Source organism: Montipora foliosa, chromosome 14 (assembly GCF_036669935.1).
Source record: "Montipora foliosa isolate CH-2021 chromosome 14, ASM3666993v2, whole genome shotgun sequence".
Taxonomy (NCBI): domain Eukaryota; kingdom Metazoa; phylum Cnidaria; class Anthozoa; order Scleractinia; family Acroporidae; genus Montipora; species Montipora foliosa.
Window position 1 is genome coordinate 2,225,615 of NC_090882.1, and position 22,520 is coordinate 2,248,134.

The 22,520-nt window shown below is 39.7% G+C and overlaps 1 protein-coding gene across 1 annotated transcript in view; it reads right to left on the bottom strand.

The window, feature by feature from the left end:
• Positions 1-679: 679 nt before the first annotated feature.
• Positions 680-22,520, bottom strand: part of LOC137985590 (pleckstrin homology domain-containing family A member 8-like) — a 23,262-nt gene continuing 1,421 nt past the window's right edge. The window contains exons 2-15 of the mRNA XM_068833219.1: positions 22,461-22,520; positions 20,972-21,142; positions 19,528-19,637; positions 13,435-13,528; positions 12,651-12,697; positions 10,704-10,759; positions 9,011-9,075; positions 7,362-7,668; positions 6,463-6,548; positions 4,390-4,448; positions 3,999-4,129; positions 3,746-3,816; positions 3,291-3,352; positions 680-1,378 (exon numbers count right to left, since the gene is read on the bottom strand). The exon at positions 22,461-22,520 is cut by the window's right edge and continues 57 nt beyond it. Of these exons, the coding sequence (XP_068689320.1) occupies positions 1,190-1,378; positions 3,291-3,352; positions 3,746-3,816; positions 3,999-4,129; positions 4,390-4,448; positions 6,463-6,548; positions 7,362-7,668; positions 9,011-9,075; positions 10,704-10,759; positions 12,651-12,697; positions 13,435-13,528; positions 19,528-19,637; positions 20,972-21,142; positions 22,461-22,520 (1,508 nt within the window). The 3' untranslated portion in view covers positions 680-1,189. The remainder of the gene's footprint in view (positions 1,379-3,290; positions 3,353-3,745; positions 3,817-3,998; positions 4,130-4,389; positions 4,449-6,462; positions 6,549-7,361; positions 7,669-9,010; positions 9,076-10,703; positions 10,760-12,650; positions 12,698-13,434; positions 13,529-19,527; positions 19,638-20,971; positions 21,143-22,460) is intronic.

The following is a 22,520-nucleotide window of genomic DNA, read 5'->3' on the forward strand; positions in this document are numbered from 1 at the left end:
TCCATTCAATTTTATTCAGTTATGATTCTGTTCACATCTGTGTGTGTCATCATGCAGTGTGAGACAAAATGGCGCCGTATTGCGTGGCTGCTATGATTATCATCACCAGCATGTTTGGGCGAGAAGAGAACCAAGGATAGCTTCCGAGAATAGAAGACGACAAATCCATATCTTCGCTCCATAAAGCGATTAGAACTTTCGTCCGCTCATACAACCACGTGTCCTGAAGTGAACACGGCTTAAGTGCCTCACCTTATTTTGGAGTATCCATTTTAGTCACAACCTAATGTTAATGCGACTGCGCGATGCAGTTAACACAAAAATGCATTGATTTCAATGATTTGACCGTGTGGCTGCGTGATAAAGTTCAGGAGGCTGTTTCGAGAAAGTCCCGAAGCTTTACGAGCCATTGTCGGGTGTCACAATTCCCTTTGTAACTCAAGAACGGAGAGTATTTAATTCGTCAAACTTCACAGTTATTTTTCTTTTTGTTACCTTGAAAACATGGTAAAAGATCGGTTTTCCAAAACAAGCGGTTGGCAATTTCACAGATGGCTTTTTGGGCCCGAAAAGTTTTTGGGACTTTCGAGAAACGGGCCCCTGGTCAAAGACCACAAATGACCCTTTCTCTGCAAAGAGTCTCACGTGGCTCAATGGTTAGAGCATCCAGCAAAAGGAAAAGGAAAGGAAAGGAACTTTATTTCAGTGTCTAGTCGTTCAAGCGCTGAGGCACTAATTGGGGAAACTGAACTGAAATTAACAAATAACGCAAATCAAGTCAAAGAACGAGAAAGAGCGTAGAGGGTCGAGTAACGTGCGATCGGACGTAATTGATTATCGTTCTCATGTCCTCTTATATACGAAAATGGAGCCCGATCGCTGGTTAAGATCTGGGGCTCAGTCGATCATCCTATAAACACTATATCTTTGATGTTCATTTCTGTCCATTGCCTTATGAACCAGTCCCAAAAGCAGGTATAAGAGATGTGTCCTAACCAAGAAATTCTGGAGCCAATTATTTCTAAGAATTTGCCATCTAAGAATAAAACATTTTAAGTGAGCACTTCACGCGGAATCCACGTAAATAAAAGAATGTCATAAGGCGATCGGGTTTTTGTACAACTGGTCAGACCAGACTGAAATAGATTAATCGATCGTAATCCAATCAACTACCTCGTCAGTGACGACGTCAAACAGTATCCTCTGAATCAAGTTTGTGTTTCCGGTATAGCTGGTTTATAATGTTCGTAATTCGACTCAGTCCCTCCACGCTCATCTTCATGTCTCGGATAACATCCTTGTGGGGAGCCACGCCCCTTTCAGTGGTCCCAAGCGAGGTCAAGAAGTCGGATCTGTAAGGGACGGCCTTCACCGCTAGCTTTATACATAAAGACAAATTTAAGAAAAATTAGCACACTAAAGTTGAATTTGAAGACACAATTTGAAGTAAGGACTTGACGACTTTGGTCACACACATATAGACGGTTTTCAACCAATCTCTTGAGACCAAAGTGACAATGATGTAATGTACAAATGCTAGAGCACGAACAAAAGAAGACAATGAGAGATCTTTTGTTTTCGTCCACCAACATGACGGTGATAACGTCACCTGAAAACCACCTAGTGTTGACTCCAAAGGGGACCACCTAGGCTCGATTTCCGCCGCTCACTCGAGTTCGGGTATCCTCCCCGAGAAGAGACGGCTGGACGCGTGAGCGATAGATTGTGTCTGTGACGTAAATTCAAAATATAATTTATGCCAAGTCAATAGTTGCGGAGAAATAAAATTAGACATCCCAAAAACACTGATTTTAAGAAAACAGAAATAACATAACAATGCTTAAAACGTCTGTGCGAAGTTTCCAGATGATACGAGCTTGAGTTTGTGGTTAAATGATCAGAATGATCAATGTCAGTTTGAATTCAACCGGCGAATCTGTCCTTGGCGCCAACTGGAAAATCAGTGAAGTTTGCGAACTCAGGCCGTAGAAAACGACACAGTTCCCATTCTCCAGCTTCTCGAACACTTTTCGTTGTCGCAATCTTGGATGTTTCCTACCTTAAAAGCACTGTAAACCTCGAACAGGCCGGGTCAAAGAATACCTTCGCAGCCAAAACATATAATTTATGCCAGACGGATTTGTGCAGGCTACTTTCTGATTGGCGGAAATTAACAATGGCTGACCTCACGCGTCCAGCCGAGATTTCGGGAGTGAGCGCTGGCTCATTTCCCGAAACAGCGGCTGGTAATCGAGCCTAGGGACCACCGTGATAAATCATAACGCACCAAAGGACTTCAGTGGGCATGTTTTCACAAAGAGAGCCTTGTAGTGGGATAACTACTAGGCTGAGTTTAGTAACAAAGACTGCAACACAAACGAAATCGTCGTTTGGAAATAAAAATTAGCGCGATCAAAAGTATTTAGGATAATAAGTAATTTAACGTTATTAGTTAGGAAAGAGTCGGTCAAGGGGTGATTAATTTATCGTGAATGAGTCAGGCAAACTCGGAACAAAATCCGAACGCTCCTGAATCGGAAACGACCCTTTAACGTTCGATTCGGATTCGGGCGTTCTACCAATGAGCTACAAGCGACTCGCTGGGGCTTTAAGTCCCTATGACGCTTATTTTCCCCCCGTTTTATAACTTTTCGTTTAAATATCTATAGTGCCTGGGGTGTAGTACTTCAAAAATTATTCCTCATAGTGTATCCACGCGTTTTAGCGGGCCTTTGATTTATACGGAAACAAATTGGCCGAGCCAGTTGGGTCCTGGTAACTAATCACGTCATTAGTTACCAGGACCCAACTGGTTCGGCCAAAATCGTATACATCAAAGGCCCGCTAAAACGCGTGGATACACTATGAGGGAGAACATTTTCGACGTACTACACCCCAGACACTATAGATATTTACACGAAACGTTAAAATACGAGGAAAAGATAAGTGTCGTAGGGACTTAAACCATTAAGCTACAATCATGGACAAAAGTTGTTGAGACACATGAAAATTAACAACGTTTTTACCCTAGGTGTAAATTCTCCTCCCGCCCCTCATTCAAGGTAGCCTCCCCTTCCCCCTTTTTCAATGTTGGAAACAAATAAACATCCACGAAGCCTTTTGCAACATTCTTTGGGGGGAGGGGGATGACAACAGATGAAAAAGGTGTTTTCATTCAAAAACAAAATACTATTGTTGGTTCGAAAGCGTTAGTTTTGGAGATTTGTCTCAAAACTTTTGTCCATGATTGTAGGTTCAGCTTATTCAAACAAGACAAATATTACATTTACCGCAAATACGCCTCTGACGACCCAGCCATGATATCTTCGAAGGGACTTTCCGTAAGCTGTCCCTAAAACAAAACGAATCGGAACGAGAAAAAGCTGATTAAACTTGTTTTCTCTTGGGATCGATCGTTTCAGCTTCATCCCTTTCAGGATACAGAACCAACTCTATATCCACCAGCTCTCACATGGCTTAATAACTTAGTGGTTAAGTGGTCTGCACCGTAATCGCTCGATCCCGAAGAAAAACAGCGCCTGCTACTAGGAAAAAGCGTAGAGAACTTCGTGGTGATAACCGTAAGGAGTTCACACAGGCAATTTGAATCATACAAAAAAAAAAAACCCGAGTTTCGCAGAATCCTCGACGGTCGATTCCTTAAATCAGCCACTATACACAGGCCTCACGGTTGAACACTCTTGGCTACAACTGATAATAACAACTTCTGTTGTCAGCAACCTACCAGCTGCAACAGCCAGATCCTTTTCTCCTCGTGCAACCTCGCCAAGGAAGACTTGCATGAATTCCAAGGCTCTAAAATAATAACATCAGAGATGATGATAATGACGATATACATAGCGCATTAATTTTTCACATAGATACGATACGATTAAAGGCGCTTTACAAAAATGACAAGCGAAATAAATATTTTAAATCAAACACAATAAGGTTGTGTACTGTCAACAGTTTCACGCGGCCAAGTAGGGTATCCTTACCTTTTTAACCAGAGCAAAGCGTCCGTTGCAGAGTTCTTCGCAGTGCAGGTGTTGCTTTTGAGTTCTTGATAAACAATGTTTTGTAGTGTTACAAATGCTTTAGGGTCTGTCTCATGCTTGGCTTCGAGTTTCTAAAAAGACACGAAAAAGATCACGACTATTGATATAGGATTTTTTTCCGTACATTTTTTGTCTCCAGAAGCCTCGAGTTTTTTACCGATCAGCACCGAGTGTGAAGGACGATCATTGGCTTTCAAGCCTCCTTGGAGCAACAGTTGACGACTATCTGTTGTATGCTCGTCCTTGACTGTCAAACCCGAATTTTGGTACAAGCTACGACGTGGAATCGTCCGATTTTAATTGACTTAATTTGAGTGTGAAGGAAAATTACCTTTATATTTCCACTGATATCCAACTTAACAGGAGCGAATGCCGTCGATCCGAGGACGTCTGAGAGACGAAAAAAACAAAGCTCAAACACTGCCACATGTCTTGCCTTCTAACATCGCAAAGGGTCAACCCTTTCCCGAGTAAATTTATTTTTAGGAACAGGTTTTTCCCGCGAGAAGTATCATAATCCCCTTGACGCTGAGATAGCTTTGTTTCGATTGGCTTTTACAATAGTGGGGCGTCCTGACTTTCCCAGGGGAGATTGGTTTTTTCAACAGTAGGCGTGCTGAAGGGAAGAGGCGTTCTATAATTAAATCTTCTCGGGAAAGGGTTGGCTGCTAGACTAAGTATGAAAGATAAAGGCTCCCCTTGACGAGCTCCTGCTAGAAGTCATTCAACCGCTATTCAAGCTAAAATGCATTGTAACGGCAACGGGTTTAGAGCGAGTTTCAATCGAGTTTCGTAAAACCAAATCCAAAGTAATTACTTAAGCAAATCAAAAAGGACGGAGACAATCCGGTAAACCAATCAAAACTCGAAGTAATTACACGTAGCCGACACAAAGAACGGGAAAATGTGCACGCGCGAGCAATGATTGGTTTTGGTTTTACTTATGATTGGTTGAAAAATTGGCGCGAGAACTTTGAACCAATCAGTGGGTGCAGTTATGAAAAACCAACGTAATTCGCTAATTACTTTCGAGACTCAATTGAAAACCGCTCTATGCCGCACATATCTGGTCAGTTTCTCTGAGAGATAAACAACCAACACCGGGGTCTTCCCCCTACTCTTCACGAACAGTGTATGGGTTCTTTAACGGTTCACAGTGTTGATGAACAGGAAAGGTGATGAGACGGGGTCTAAGGTTTATAGTCCTTATGCGAGATGACTTGAAAGTCTAACAATTTGCAGATGCAATGACAAAGGCAGCACCTTATCCTCGGTTCTTTTTATGACCCTGAGTGTTGGTCCGGCCGGGGTCTTTTTTTCTCCCCCACGGAAGTCCGCTGCTCAACCAAGTGGGCCCGGTTTCTTTTCACTCGTCGTCGGTGCATTTATGTAAGGCACTTTCCTTTTGTCAGAACTGGCCGCCCAGACCCGTCAGTTTGCAAAGAAAATGAAACAATTTGAAGGAAGTGTTCCACGATAATTCCTTGCATACTTCTGGAGGAGTTTATATCACTGATATCATCCTCTAAGTTTGTTAATTTGAAGGCGTTGTAGAGTTTGGCTGGTCAGTTCTGTCAAGTGGAAAGCGTCTAAGCACTTGTTCCATCATACTTACGGAGCAAGGGATTTCAATCCAAAGACGATTGGAAGGAAAAAGGAACACAACCAGTGTGAACTGCTAGAAATTTGCTCAGCCAGTAATCTTTGGCTTTTTGGGGAATTCTCTGTTCTTGAAAATAACTAGCGTTAACTAGTTGGAAATACAGGTTTAATTATATTTTGCTAGAAAGCGAGTGAGAGTAAACAAATTGCCTCTGATTTTGTTCTTAAATCTCTGGGGAGCCACCATCTTGGATCTGACGATACCTTACGTTAGCCTATCATATTTGACAAAAAAAACTATGACAAATAAAGACAAATAAACCATAGAGGCTACCTAACCAAAATGTCTGCGTGCGGGAGAATAAACAATGAAAATAGGGAATAATTATTTTGTTATTTCTGAAATGCTGAGATGTGTTTTGCCTTTTCCACAAAATACGACATAAGCCAGTATTTAGTACATACATGCGTAATTGACCACACCCCATATGGGCTTTTCAGGGCAAATGAAACGAAACCATGCAATGAAACAACAGAAGAGAAGAATAACTTGTCTTTAAGGAATACTAAATGGCCGGAAGCAAACTAGTTGGCTATTTACAAGTGCATCCAAAAAGTTGAACTAAGGAATACCAGGATCAAATTCAACGAGTGGTCAGCAGAACGGCAAGCAAGCACCATACCCACAGAGCCACACTGCCTCGTTTTCGACAATTTGGCGAGAAATTGTAACAAGACAGAGGGTCTCCTTTAAAAATAAACACTATCATCTATGGCCGTCACAATTAAGACTGAAACTCACCCAGAAATGGTAAAATACACGAACAGGATGAAAGAAATGGTTTAGTGGGGATACCATTATCTGCTCCAAGCTGGACGTTTTCAAACCTGGCAACAAAAAATCAACCAGTTATTTATCAGGAAACAAACAGTCCACAAGGCTACGAGTTCAAGTTTTTATACCAGTAAAAATCAGTAGTTTTGCTCCGCCTTTAACGCAAACTCGACGAGAAATTTTATATTTTCAATTGAATTGTTAGCTGTTCGTTACAGCCAGGGAGTACGCACCAATAAGAGAGAAATAAGCTTGAGGAATTTAGGGAAATTCTAGGTTAACGAAAGGCAGCCGTCTTAGCTGCCATTTGCCTTTTGCCGTTGACGTCAAACGAGAGGCTTATCGAGTTAGAAAAATCTCTTCCATAACTGTTAACTTTCTTCTCAGCTCTTTTAATTATTGATTACGGTAAATGCCCTCTGAGCCCAAAACGCTGGCATTTTTGCCACTATTTATATATTACTCGATAGATATAATGTCTTTAGAACGTTAGTTATTCCCTTAAACGGATTTCCTTCCCACGATAACGCGGGCATTACACGAACAAATCCGAATGCTCCCGGCTAGAGTCGAATCAACGACCTTCCGATTGCTTGTTCGGATGCTCTGCCAATGAGCTATAGCAGACACGTGGGAGCTAGGCTTAACTGGGTTCACTGAGGTGAAAACTGACTCGTATCATTGGTACAGAGAAGTTGTCAATCATGCGACGTCATATCAAATCGAAATTACAAACAATAAGTTTAGCCAATCACATTAGACCCAAACAATCATAATAACCAATTGAATTTGCTTAGCTCTGGCTTTTCACAGGTTTCGGAGAGTAGCCCTGTTCTAATGTTTGACAAAGCGTTGGTGGGACGTACCGAAATTTCGCTGCTGTGAAGAATGTAAGCGGTTCGTCTTTCATTTCGTCGGAGTTTAGACTGGACGATTGAGAATCCAGGGAGTTTCGAGATGATTCAATGTACACTGTCTTGTCATTTAGGCTTGAGCGACTGCCTACTACACTGGCTTGCCCGTGTCTGCGGTCACTATGATCAGAGGAGTTCGTGAAAGAACGGTTTCCTACAATTTGTGAGGGGGCCTGTGTCGAGGGATATCTGGCTGCTGAGGATGGCGTCTGTTCACTTCCAACTGATTGGTCGCTCATCGTTGCCACACTCGGTGGACCTGGAAGAAATTAATTATACGGTATTATTATTCCATTATCATGCCATTTTACCATATTTGGTCAAGAGAATGCGCAAAATATTAGACGGTAATATACTGCAGTGTCCCGGTTTGACCGGTTTAGAACAGGGCAAATACGGACGGGACGGGAGTTTTTCAATGAACGAAATTGTTTTCAACTCGATACAAGGCCTGAGAATTTAGCTTGTCATCGCTTGTCACTTGTCATTTCGTTTATACAATCAAATAAAGGACATTTGGCTGGCTTTCTGTGCTGCCATGAAGGACTCCGTGACAGATGATGCATTTTTTTTGGTACACATTACCACAAAATTGAAGCAAAATAATGCCTTTTTGTAGTGGTATAAAAAAATCTCTTATTCGATGGGTTAACGTACATATAATAGTCGTGGACATTTTGCTTATTGCTCGTATTTTTCCTCGCTCCTGCGGGGCTCAGAAAAATACCACGCAACTCGCAAAATATGCGCGCGTATTATATGTTAAACCATTAAATAAATAGAGGATATTACATGGCCGCGCGGGGATACGAATTTTATCTTCGAGTGCTGAAAGTATCTTTCAGCACGAGAAGATAAAATGTCCAGTATCTATATAATAAGGATTAATATTAACTTGCTTCAATTTACTGCAGAGGATATTGCGTGATACAGAATCAAAGGAAAAAATTCTGACAAAATCAGCGCTACCATCTAGCCATGTATGTAGACATGGAAATGGCTTTGACGAAGGTGGGAATCGAACCCACGACATCCTAGATCACTGTTACTCCACGGACTAAGCTGACTTGAAGAACATCGATCAATTACAGCGGTTATCAGTCACACGTGCCCCTCGACATTTGTTTCATATTTCGAAAGTAAAATTTAGGTGGACGTCAATCAAATGTTTCGATGACGAATTCAGCTGCCGCCAAGAGAATAGGACTATTGTCATGGAAACATTTGATTGACCTCCACCTAAATTTTAGTTTCCAAATAGGGAAAAATGTTGATTGCTCGCAGTCCCTTCTGAGTCAGTCGAACCGCCATTGCGTGACTGACTAAAGCGGGCGGTTCGACTGACTCTGATGGGACTGCGAGCAGTCTGACGAAGGGCTAACGCTCGAAACGTCAGCTTTTAGAATCTCTGTACGGTGGCCAATTTACATTATCAACTCCGTTGATAAAACCAAATTTTTGTATACTACCTCCCCACCGACGCAGCACCACAGTTTCTTTAGAAACTACCCCTTTCATTCATTAGAAAAAATGTCGTTGAGGTGTGACTGATAACCGCCGTAAAGTAACACGACAGTGAACATTGTAAAGATGTCACTCACCGTTGAATGTAGAGCTATATGTACTAGCCACACTTGGTGTAGGTGACGGAGGCGGTGATGATGACCTGACACAAGAAGTTTAGTTGTATTACAATTACGGTAAAAACTGGAAGAAAAGATGTTTGCCTGTCAAAGTATAGATCATGTTATTGTATTTAAGGACCTTCGCCCCAAAATCTTCCTGCAGTGAAATTTTCTTCATTTCTCGCTAGACTTAATCCAAAAATAAAAATTAAAAAATGGGAGCTCATCGACTTTGTTTCGGAGAAAATGACAATGGAAAAATGCCTTAGTTTCGATAAATCTGTCATCATAACGAGATGTAGCCTCATCTGCTCATCCATTGAAAATCATAAAAATAAACTGTTAGAGTGAAGGTTTTTAGGAGTGGGATTTTTAAATAATTGCATGCCGCTAGGGATGTCGTAAACAGTAGAGTTTATCGTCAACGAGCGTTTTCGTCAGCGCTACCAGTTACAACCATTTCCGGAATTCGATGGCAAGAGGAAAGAAAATTTTAAACAAAGATAACTTCTTACAGTGTGATTTTTTTTTTCATTTCATCATATTTTGTAGATAGTAAGTAGAGTAAGTGATTCATGATTTAAAAAATAGGGGTCACCGATGATCCAAACGAGTAAAATCGATGTGATGCTGCAAAGCTCTTGGGAAATTTCGTTTGTCACATTTTTGCGTGACCTGTCGGGGAAGGACTAGAACTCAACACAGGATCGATCGCTGGAGGGATGAAACGTTTTTATTTTTTTATTAAAAAAAACTTTCTCCAGCACAGCAACGAAGTTTCAAGCAAGCGTCATCTTCATTTGGTAAGTTTTTTTGTATCATATCTCTCCATTGCAGGCATGCTCATCTTCTAGAGTGCGGTTTTTGTGAAATTTAATTTATCGCCGGATGTTCCCTTGTAGGTCCGTACTATTCAAGTGGACAAGGAAGAAAATATAACTTCAATAACTTTGCTCTACTTGCATGAAAGTAAAAGAAAAGAACTTCAAAAACGAGCATTCATTTCGAACTAAAGTTCTTAGGCTAGTAAAAACAAAAAACAAAAAAAAAATTCAGCCCCATTAAATTTACGCAACGGTTTGTCCTCAAGCTTTCCAAACTTTCAGCCACTACTCGACCAGCTACGGTATGGTAGTAATGCGTGACCTATTACAGTCGCATTACCTGCGCGGTAAAGTTGCGCACAAACAATTAGCGCGAGCGTCCTGAACTCGAAAACATGTGGAATTCCAGGAGCAAAAATGATCTTCAAAGATATTTTTGTTGAGTTGCCTCTCCCAAGGAAGGTGCGAATCTGAGCTCTAGTGGAAGTGACTTGTTCCAAAGTATGAGCGAAAATACTCCTATCAATGAAGGATTACGTTTTTGCAAACGTTGGCCGTGATATTCCTATCAATGTCTCATTCCTTTAATAGTGATTATGATGACGATGATGATGCAGCATCATTGAAAAAGGTCATGGGAAATCAAGTATTCTACCAAATTAAGATATTTTGTGGTGATTCACAAGACAGCTACTGTCTTGACCACCTGTATGGCAAACGTTTCAGATGGATGCATGAAAAATGAATACATCGAAAACCCTGTTCCTCAATCTTAGTCTGCTCTGAAACCCCATAGAAACGCTTGTTACAAAGGCCAATATTCCCTTAAAACTCACTATTTGTACCTGAGATCTTCGTGGAAGTGTTTCCTCAAAGCACTGTGCTTTGTTGATGATAATGTCTAAAGATTAAGGATGACAAAACTGTTGTTAGAATTGTAGCAAGGCTAATTACATGTAGCCTGTCTCGAGTATTGGTACTTCTAATAAGGTAGACAGCAAAAACTTACCAATTATTTTATCTCGTTACTAGATCTCACAGCCATTTATGATTTGTACCAACTAATGACACATGCATACAGATACAAAAAAAGAAACCCACCATACCTACAATCAATCATAGATCTATTTTTGATTTGAACTGTCCTACTTGGTGTGTTAAATAACTCTAATGGTATAAAAAATCTAATATAAATGACAGCACAAAATTAGCAAATTGGTGTGGCTGTTGAAATGGGGAAAAATCAATACACAAAATAATTCTTTTTGCAATTTTGGTTTAGAAATTTTACAAAGATTGAGTGGGCTCAATAGCACTTTCACAACCCAAAATTATGTGTCAGTTTGTTATTTTGTACATTTTGCATAATACTATCAATCCGTATAGGGTTAAAATTGGGAATGGGGCTTAGTTAGACAAGTTCTTTTAATAACAATAAACAGTTCAGAGTTCAGAGTTTTTGTACAAAAAAGACCACATCTTGAAACATTGTTTGACGGCAGTGATCCTCACACTAATAAGCAGGGGTTTCATTAAGGGCCAGGCACCAGGGAAACTGACTGGCTGTGGACATGACTTTGCCCAGCTGTTTTCCACATCTCAACAGACTGGTTTTTTTAAATACAAAATGTCAAAATGTCACAATTTCATATGCTGCGTTCAATTTCCCAAACCATATTCAACTCAGAATGAATCACACCATAAGGTATTGCAAAAAGAAGTGTGCTCCATAAAAGACCACCTGAAATGTCCTAATGTTGCGTGTTTTGCAGTGGCGGCATAGAAAAGATCACGGTTCAACAGCAAGTATTTTCTTTGCTAGCCGAATTGCTTCCAGCTGAGAAAAGTGCACTCTTTCTGTGTCACGTTAACAAATTAATTTTCTTGTAAATATTGGTATCAAATCATTAAATTGTCTAAAAAGGTGTGATTTTTCTGTGGTTAAAGAATATTGCTTTGGGTTTCAGAATGCAGGAAAACACATATCTGCAACTTAAGAATGTCAAAATTTTCTGGGGGAAGATGCCCCCCGACCCCTCTAGGAGGGAAGTCCCGCAGGGCCGTCTGAATGCTTTGCCTGGGTGTTAAACCCATAATTATGCCCACCTGCTTCAAACCTTATTGAAACCCCTGTATCTGGGCAATTTTTCAGCAATTGTCTCTTATGGACACCTGAAAAATTCATGACCTCTGCAACGCTGGTGCAATGCTCCACCAAATGAGCTATGAAGCCACTCAGTTGGGAACAGCCGAGGTCAATTTGTTGGGTTACATACAATACATGTACATACAATACATACTTAATTGACCGCTCCCCATAGGGGCTTTTCAGGGCCAATGAAACACAACGAAACAACAGAACAGGACAAGAACAACAATTGTTAAGAATCCCAACTGGCCGGAGGCAAACCAGTTGGCTATTTACAAGTGCAGCTGGGAAGTTGAACCAGGGACTACCAGGATCAAATTCAACAAGTGGTCAGAGCGGGTCTTGAACCCGGGATCTCCGGATCTCAAGGCAAGCGCTCTAACCACTGGGCCACACTGCCTCCTTCAATGGGTTCATTTGTTCATTTGTTCATTTGTTCCTGTGCAGGACTTGATGAAAGAGTGCAAGGATCACTTCTCTCATTCATCTATAACCTGCACTTCAAAATTAATACACGTTCATTTGAAACAAAATTGTTTGTTTATTAACGAGGTTAAGTGTAAACAATAACGTCAGCAAAGATTTCCACATAATGGAGTCTGCAAACTCAAATACCAGTATGGTTTCTTACTGTATGTTGTACCTTAGGCATTGTGGTGGTTGGAGATGATGGTGTTGAAGATGAACTTGCTGTAAAAAGGATAGTTACATATATAATTTATAACAACTTATAACAACAAGTAACACAAAAAAGGGAACACGAAAAATTTATTGCTTCATAATAATTATTTTTAAACATAATTTATTGACTGCATCTTTATTCTTATCAGTCGAGATCTTTCATATTTGGCTAATCTTCTTGTCCTAGGATGCTTTCCATTGGACAGAACTGACAGGCCAGACTGGGCATTTGGAAGGACTGACTCTACAACACCTTCAAATTAACACACTAATCAAGGATGACATATACTCCTCCAGAAAAATGCGAGAGATTATCACACAAGTGTTCCTTCAAATTGTTGCACTTTCTTTGCAAACTTATGGGTCTGACTGGCCAGTTCTAACAAAAGGAAAGCACCCCTAGCGGGGGTTTCAATAACTTCTGAAATAGCCATCCATGATAGCCCATTGAAGGTGGAAGTTTGACAAGTTTATGATAGCATTTTTAGTGAAAATCAAGGCAAACTAGCTGGCGGTGTGAGGCAAAGCAGGCGGCGGTATACCGCCGGTAACCGGCTTCTATTGAAACCCCTGCCCTAGATTTGCTAAAACTCACGTAAGAAATGATGTACATGTAATTAAATGATATGAATGCCATCAAGGTGTTTAAAAGTAAAGTTTGTTTAATTTAAATGCCCAGAAGTCATTTTCAAGGCCCTCAAAACACCTCTTTTGTTTACAACAAGAGCTTGTTAAAAGACACTTACCAAAGCTTCCTTCTGCCAACTCCATACAGTCACAAAGGTTCTTTAAAAATTCATCGCAGGTGGCAGAAAGCATGGTTCCTGCTTCTCCAAATTCCTAGTAAATAAATGTGTGACATATGTTTCATACTGGACAAAAAACATACCAAGGTGCAGTATACACCAGAAATGCACCTAGAAGATGCAATTTCCTCAGTTTTGACGAACACCACAAAGTGCCCCTGCAAGTCCAAATGCCAGCCACTTATTTGCAATACAGTCAGCACACCGGTTAGTGTTATCTCATTAGAGAGCTTAAGCACGTGACGCTTTTGTCAACACGGACGGCGACTGGAAATGATTTTGCAAAGAAAGTGACGTCACACGTCACAGATGTCAAGTCACAAACCTCAAAGCTGGCTACTTGGCGTCCGGGATAAAAAACAAGAAGGTGAGAAGGTAAGTTCATTTTAAGTGCAATAACTCTGTTTTTTTTGGTTGACTTTTGTTGTTTTCCTGCTAATGCTGGACAATCAACTTTCTTATTCCTATTATTTATGAAAGAAAACTCTTCTTTTTCAGTTCTACCGGCTGATGAAGAACCGTGCTGCAGACGCTGAGACTCAGTCTTTCCAAAAAACCTAGAGTACATTGTAGAAACTGTAGAAACTTTATTGGATAACACAATTACTGAAAATTCAGTAGTTTACATTGTGGTCCATTAATAATAATATTGATAAAAATTGAAAAAGTTCACAAGGTACTCCTAAACTAAACTAAAACAAGACGCCTCCAAAGGCGTATCCGTGGAATGCGCAAACAGTTGACACAAATAATAATTATTGTCAACTTACAGTGAACTTCAAGTACAGGTAAACTTCGGAAAATGGCGAGAGATTACCAGAAAGATACATCTGTAATATAACTTGAAGTTGTCTGTTGTAAAAACTCATTATTAATGTTACTAAATTGGCAAATGCAAACAAGGAAGCCCTATTAGCGGGTTCTCGGGATACGGGATCTTTCATTTATTTATTTTTTGGAATGAGACTTTATTTAAATCCTACAGTTTTACTTCCTTCCTTAACTACGTTCATCCAAAAATTACAAGATCAGCCTTAAATCATCTGAAAAACTTATTACAGATCACAGTTCAACAACTTATCATCATCCATCCAGGGCCAGTTGTTCAAAAGCCGATTAATGCTAATCTCAGGTTAAAAATGAACAAACGAGTTTTATTTTCTACTCCCAAATGCTGTTCAAGGCTGATATTCCGTGAAACTTTACATTAGAAGAAGTCAATAAGCAAATCCTGGATTAAGGTAATCGGCTTTTGAACAACCGGGCCATGTATTTGAATTCTGGTTCCGTAATCCTGCTTTAGTTTCTTGCAAACTGTTTAAATCTGCCGTGGCGAAGACAAGAAGACAACATGTGAACTCCATTTCTCAGAATGCTCAAAAATGTAAAATTCCGTAATTGCGCGTTCTATAGTCCAGTCCAAAGTTTCTAGTTTTACAATTCCATAATCTTGATTTCAGTATTAGAGTAACTTGGTACCAAACGTTTCACAATAACTTGAAATCTCATCAAGGAAAATGCTTAAATCCAGTAGTCCAGTCTGGGTTTAAATCGCCAAAACTCTTTCTATTATCGATTCAAAACTCAACAAAAGCTACAAGTAGTAAATAGTTCTCACAAACTACAAAAGTTCGTCATGATTCTACACTCGAGCTGAACAAAAAACTATCAAACACGAAAACAAAAAAACCTAGTGATTGCTTCTCGAGAAAACACTGTCTAGTTACTGCACTACCACACGTACGCAATGTGTTCCTACTTTAAAAAATATCCCGTATCTCCTCAGTCCCCCCCCCCCCCCCTTCCCAGCCAAAAATCCCATATCTCTACTATTTTTTTACCTAAGTTTTCCCGTGTCCTGATCGCTTTTCGGCCTTTTGGCTAAGATTAGTTTCTCGGCCAATGGCTACGGTCAAGTACCCATGTACTAACGCACGGTACTTTTGTCAGTGCCGTAAGGGGCAAGCACAGAACAGTTTCGGTTGTTTAAGAAAAACAACCGACACTGTTCTGGCACAGAGGGTAGGGTAATGCCCGTGATTTACCAGGGAGGATGATGAAGATTCGGTCTGATCGACACGTAACTAACAACTGTGGTACACGATATTGTTTTGGTATCGTAAATCATTACAGTGTCATGGTAGATATCTTTGGTAGATACCCCCTGAGAAGACATGTGGTTCAGTAAAGTACTTAACGCAGAACGATTGAAGAAAATAAAAGCAAATCGAGAAACATTTAGCTTCAAGGCTGACAAGTTGATCATTTACAACTTCTTTTTCACCACAAGCTTAAGCGTGTACTCTGAGCTTCTGACAGCTTTCCAAAACCAATTTGCATTGATGTCAAGCCCTTTCTGGCGGGGTTAGTAACTGGATGGGAGACGTCAAAAGATGCAACTTGCTGTCAGGAACATACGACCAAAAATTCTATTTTAATGCCCAAAAATGCGAACTAAGCAAGGTACAGATTTTGTTAGCCTGCCTTACATGTATGCAAAACAAATATTGACGCAAAAGTAACTAAACAATGATATGTAGTTTTTAAGGAGAGCAGAAGGAACTTTTAGGAAGTGTCGATCGAGAATAAGACAATTTGCGAGATGAAGACATCATAAATTTTGTGCCACGAATATAATACAAGTTACCATCAGCGAAAAACATTTCGGGAGATTTTTGTACGTTCAATCTGAGTTCAATTTTTCTATCGTACTTTTGGTCGTACAAGTAAAATCACAAAATCGAAAGTGACATCAGTTTTAGCGGCTGCCTGTGATCAAGTTACCTTGCGTGTTTAATATACTGACGACTCACGAAACAAAGGATGCGTCTGTGACAAAATGACGGCAAGACACCGGGTTTTTGTTAGTTTACTTTTTTTCTTTCAAGTTTTAATAAAGTTTGACAAGATACATGTGCGAATTTAACACAAAGATCTCAATCGTTGACGTTAGCCCAGGTGTCAGCTGAAGTTAAGCTCCTCCGAATGAGGTTAGTACTTGGATGGGGGACCGCTGCGAAGTCCCCGTTACGGACATCAGTAATTCTTTTTTTTAAAACTTGATTTCATTTTTTATTTTGTTTGGCCGTTGAAAGCTTTTTTCTCATTTTCTTTCTACGTCAAAACGGCTGAACAAACCGGTTTCCCAAGAAATATTAGAGTATTCGTGCTATGCAAAATACTCCTAATGAAGTATTCGTTCTGTGCAAAATACCGTAATGTTCACAGTGGAACACACAAGTATAAGTACAAAGAAAGATCTAGAAGAGACGTAGAAAATTCTTCTCACCTTTAAAGCTTGTCTTTCTCAAAGAAAAAACATCTGTCCACTTTATCGAATATTTTAATACTGTGTCAATCATGGCCGGCGGAAAGATTCCACAATAAATAATTGCTTTCCTCGATACAACAGAACTGTGTCGCGGTGGCCGAGTGGTCTAACGCGTGCACATGATCGCCAAGCGCAGGGTAAGTATATGGTTTCTAAATGTGGCAGGGAAGTTCGGATATACTGAAGGATATAAAAGTAAATTCACCCGATCGGAGTTTAATTCAATATCCGTGGGGTATGCACATTTGTGACTACCAACAAGAAAACATAAAATTTCACACCAGCCCGGTTTTAAGACGTGGTATGCCTTCGGCATTCCACGTAATTATTAGAAAGTTCTATGAATAGTAAAATAATCGAGCTTAGAATTACTAACTACATATTTATTACTTATGTACTTTTTAAAATTCCTTAGGGGTGTAATACTTCTAGTGCTAATTAACATCTAATGTGTTCCATAGTCGGTTGACACTTGCATAAAAAGTGCGTAGACCAGAGTTGGTACGAAAAAGGGGTATGAATAAATTGTTATTTGTTGGCGCCCTTGTATTATGTCTATGCTTATCATTAACATAGGAGATATAATCTTTCAAGTACTGAGGGCAACGGCCATTAACAATCTTGTGCATTAAACAAAGCTTTCTCATTCGTATGACGTCATCAATAGGTAACCAACCTAGCTTACTGAAAAGTTCAACAGAATTATCAGAAAAATTAGCATCTAAAATTAGCCTGGCACAACGTTTTTGAACTCTTAATAATCGAAGTAAATTTTCATTTTTGGTGTTTCCCCACACTGTGCAACAATATTCAAATAACATGTAAGTCTCTTTTGAAAAATATTTGTTTTCCTTGGTATATCCTTTTGTATGTTCTTGTGTTTTTCTCTGTGGTCTTAAATTTTAATGCCCTGGCAATGCTAAGACAACATTTCCAGAAAAACCATGTTAAATTTTGTAAAATTCTAATGACCATCAAATTTAATTTCTTTTTTGGAACGCTTCATTTTTATTTGTTATTTGCTTTCCTTTACAGAAATGTACCAAATTGATTGGACACATCAGCCAACACTGGCAGATCTGAACATTGCTAAATACATTCAGAATCATTTCAGGATTATCGATCGCAACTGGATTGAGAATTTCTAGCCATGTTCTCTTCCAATAACACAATAAGTCTTGTGTTCATCCTCTGAAATCAATCTTTGATCGCAGCTCTGAAAAAGCAGATATCTTGTCTTTCTTAAAGAATTCATGATTCAGTATTATGAAAGAAGACAATTAAAGAATCAAAACTGCTGTACAATTAACAAGCGATACCGTAAAATCACTGACACCACATACTTAATGCAAACAAGTCATGTCAAAGACACCGGTCTCAACCCAGTTTCACCTCGGTTACTTGGTGTTCGTGTTGACAAAAACGTCTCGTGTTCTAATAAGCTCCCTAATTCATACACATTTACTTGAGCAGTAATGTTAGAGTGACTCCTAAATGACATAAATTTATTCCTTGTATTTCTGCATGCAAGTGATGTTTGTTGAAATTCTATTTATGCAAATTCAGCTTTATTACTTTCAGTAGACTCATTCAATTAACATTTTTAAACAGGACACATAAATAAATAGCTGGCAGCAAATCACCCACTACATTGATGTATAATATTAGTGGCTGGCTACAAATTGTACTCCACTGCACTGTTCATTAGCAGACATACATTTTCTTATTAAATACTTTTTCCTGTGTTCTTTTTTCTGCAAAATCTTCAGAAAATCCTAAAAGCTTAAACTGATTGTCTGCTTACAGTCCAATGATTGGGTTAGTGAATCAACACATTTTGGTGATAGCGAAAGAGATATGTCCAGGTTTGACCCTAATTAGATGCACACGGATTTCAATAAGCGTCACGAAGTGTCCCCTTGCTCTTCTAGCCAACTTCAACATCACTTGTGTCTCAGAATACAGACAATTTATGTCACAAAGTGTCCCCCAAATGCTGCTCTTTAAGTGAAGATTAACTGCTGCATTTACCCAAAGCTAAAAATAACGCTCACCTTTACCCTTACCTTATTGTTGAAAATAGGTAGCAAATGCTTAGACTTAAAGGGACACTTTGTGTTGGATGTCAAAATTGGGCGTGCATCTAATTAGGGTCAAACCTGGACATAAGTGTAGCAAAACCCGTTAATCTACTTTAGTCATAACCCATTCACACCTTAAGTGCCCCCAATCAGTGAGTAAAATCGTCTGGCATTAGCCAGAGTAAAATGTTTCAGTCTCACCCCCTAGGGGGATTGGGAAGAGGGAAGGGGGGGGGGGGAGAGGGTTAAAAGGGGACAAACCCATTCACAACTAAAGTGCAACCAATGATGAGTAAAATCGTCTGGCATTAGCCAGAGTAAAATCTTTAAACTCACTCCCTAGGGGGATTGGGAAGGGGGCAGGGGCAGGGGTGGAAGAGGGTTAAAAGGGGACTAACCCATTCACAACTAAAGTGCACCCATTGATGAGTAAAATTGTCTGGTGTTAGACAGAGTAAAATCTATAACGCTTACTCTCAGGGGTGGGGGGGGGGGGGTTAAACAAGTAAAAACAGCTGCATGGTGTCTATTGAGAAACTTTGATGAATGAGCTAATTCCTTGGTTCTCAAACAATCTAAGACAACGATGCATTCTTAACTGGTGTAATGTACAGTACATACTTGGCTTTCCTCTTTGTTGGAGCACAGCATTTTAATGGTGCTGATTTGCTGTAAAAGTAGACTGCGATACATGGTAAGCTCTTGCATTTTCTCTTTCAAGTGATTCAATGCTGTTTGGCAAGCAAGAGATGAAACATTCAAATATGCGAAAATTGTATAAACCCTACCAATGATAGTGAATATCCTATTTTAAATTTCTCTACCAATACATCTCATTCCAAAATGGCTGTCATTTTGGTCTTCTTTTGTTTGCTTGCAAATTTTAGCCCTTGCTGCCTCATTCTTACCCTTAAACAAGGCAACAGGGGTTAATTTGCAAGGAAACAAAAGAATACTAAAATGGTGGCAATTTTGGCATAAGGTGAATGGATGCACAAAAAAGCTGTGAACAATTATAAATTATCAGTTATATAAGGAACTACAAAATTGTACTATACATGTATGATGACGCAAGGATTAACGAAAGAATCTTTCATCTTTGGAAGTGCATTAGTTTAAAATATGCCAGTGGTGTTGTATCACATTTTAGAAACACAAAGAAAAGTAGAGAATTTGTCAACACAACACAATGTGGCAGAACATTGCAAACTGGTTACTTATTCTGTGGGTGCATCAAGAGTTCATTCTTTTGTAGTACGGGGACTGGAGTTGTTCAAAGCCTAATTAAGCTAATCTTGGATTACAGGAAACACAAATTGCAGTTTATTTATCCGTTCACAAACATTTCCACAAGATTCTCAGTCTTATTTTTCTTTGGATTTCAAAACTATGTTAACTAAACACCAAGCGACCAAAGTTTTAAGCCTTGATTTCAAAAAGAAATCTGTTTATTTTAACTGGGATTTTCCTAGTTAATGGTCAGCCATTACTAACGTTAAGACCTTGAGAGAGCTGGATTGAGGAGAAAATGGCGTCAAAGGCTCACTAACTTAAGAATGCAATTTGTGTGTACGCTGCAGAATAAACCCGCAGCACGGGAGGTTTGAGCTTGCAGAGTTTTAAACTTGTGTTTTGCATATATAATACGCTGCATTCTCACACTGAAATTTTAACCTAGTGAGCCTTTGACATCACTTTTCCCTGGATCCAACCCTGTGAGGTGCACTCAGTCAGTTTTGAATGTGAGTAATGGCAGACCATGAAATCCAAAACTTACACTCAAAGTTAACAGCCTTTGCATAAAAATCAAAGCTCAAAAATTTGCCCCCCCCCCCCCCCCCCTCAGTAAAACTGTCCAGTGTTAATTAACTCCTAGGAGTCAATGGGTTAATAACTTTTTTCCCTCATCTTTACACCGTGAAGTCAATAAATGAGTTGAATGAAGTCCTACAAAGACAGTAAATTAGTTTGGAGAAGAAAGTCAACGAATGTCATGTGAAGTCCTATACCCTATGATAAATAACTGCAACAAGGGTCTTTCTCAATAAAGCATTTTTTCACTCACATTCTCCAGGCATTTCAGGGTGTCCATTTTGTTTCATGGTTGTGAGACATGCCTTTGCTGTTCCAAGAGCAACCAGCCATTGTTGCCGTTCTGCAGGTGTGGCTGCTCTGAGATACATGTACTGATCTGGTGGAATCTTTAAATCAATTCTTACAGAATCTGTGGGGTGAACTGCAAATTAACAGTTCTTTGTTAGTGACCATTATCAAATGAAAGAGAGAAAATGATCCCTCGAATTCTCTGGACAATTTAAGCAATGTTTAACAAATAGATTCCATGTTGCCGTGCGTCTGTTCAGTAATAGATCACAGATGACGTCAAAATGTGGTAAGAACAAAAAAGTGGCACACGAGGCGATAGCCGAGTGTGTCACTGATGTTCTTACCACATTTTGACGTCTTCTGTGATCTATTACTGAACAGACCCACGGCAACATGGAATCTATTTGTTTTATATAATAAAGAATTAAACTTTATTTGCATAAAAGCTGATGGTGACGTCAATCGTGCGTCTGTCCTCTAATAGATCATAGGCAAGAACCAATCAAAATCCGTGAATAACTTGGGTTATTATATAACGTCTCTTCTAGAAACCTGAAAAATCCAGGTGGGTTCATCGAGATTTGAACCTATGACGTCTGGGATGCCTGTGCAAAGCCAAACACATGAGCCCAACAAATTGACCTGCTCCCAACTGAGCAGCTTCATATCTCAGTTAGTAAAGCATTGCACCAGCATTGCAGAGGTCATGGGTTTGAGTAATGCTGAAGCCACCTGAATGTTTCAGGTGTCTAAGAGGACAATTGCTTAAATTGTCCAGATAATTGCGAAGAACATTTCTCTTCTTCATCTATAACCTGCAGTTCAAATACAAATTTATTCATTGACTATTTCTAGTAGCAACTCTTCCACCAGTCAGGGTTTTCAACAAGAGCTGGCTGCAGAAACTTGAAAATTCAAGAGAAACATTCGAGAGAACATGAACCTTGGGTCGGCCAAGATTTCATCATGAAAGGGGAAAAGAATCTTGCTTCAAAATACAAGAAATGCATCCAAAGAGGACAGGGTTTCAAAAAATTCTCCAAGGAGTAAGCCCCTAGACCCACTGAGAAGTGCACACCTTTGATAATTGTGATCCGCTCTGCACCTACTACTCAAATTTTGCTAGTGATCGACTTGCATTGTCATTGAAATGCCTGAAACACTGTAAGATACGTTTTTTTGGCCTTTATACTATCGCCTCATCCTCCTTGTTCAAGAACAAGTTGTGAAATGAACTTCAATTCAAACTTTCAAAGACAAAACTGACACAGGGCTTTTATTAGGGACTGAGACCCTGGACAACCACTACGGTTTGAAAATTCTGAAACTCCACAGTCAGAAGGCTTGGCAAACTTCCTGATTCAGTGACCCAGAGGTTGTTATTCTCAGTGCACACCGAATGAATTGCGACAAAAGGTGATATAAGAGTGAATTGTGATTTTTAGCACCTGAGATTTCACAACAAGCCATTTTCACAGAGCCTCGGCTGCCAAGCCCCACTTCCTCTT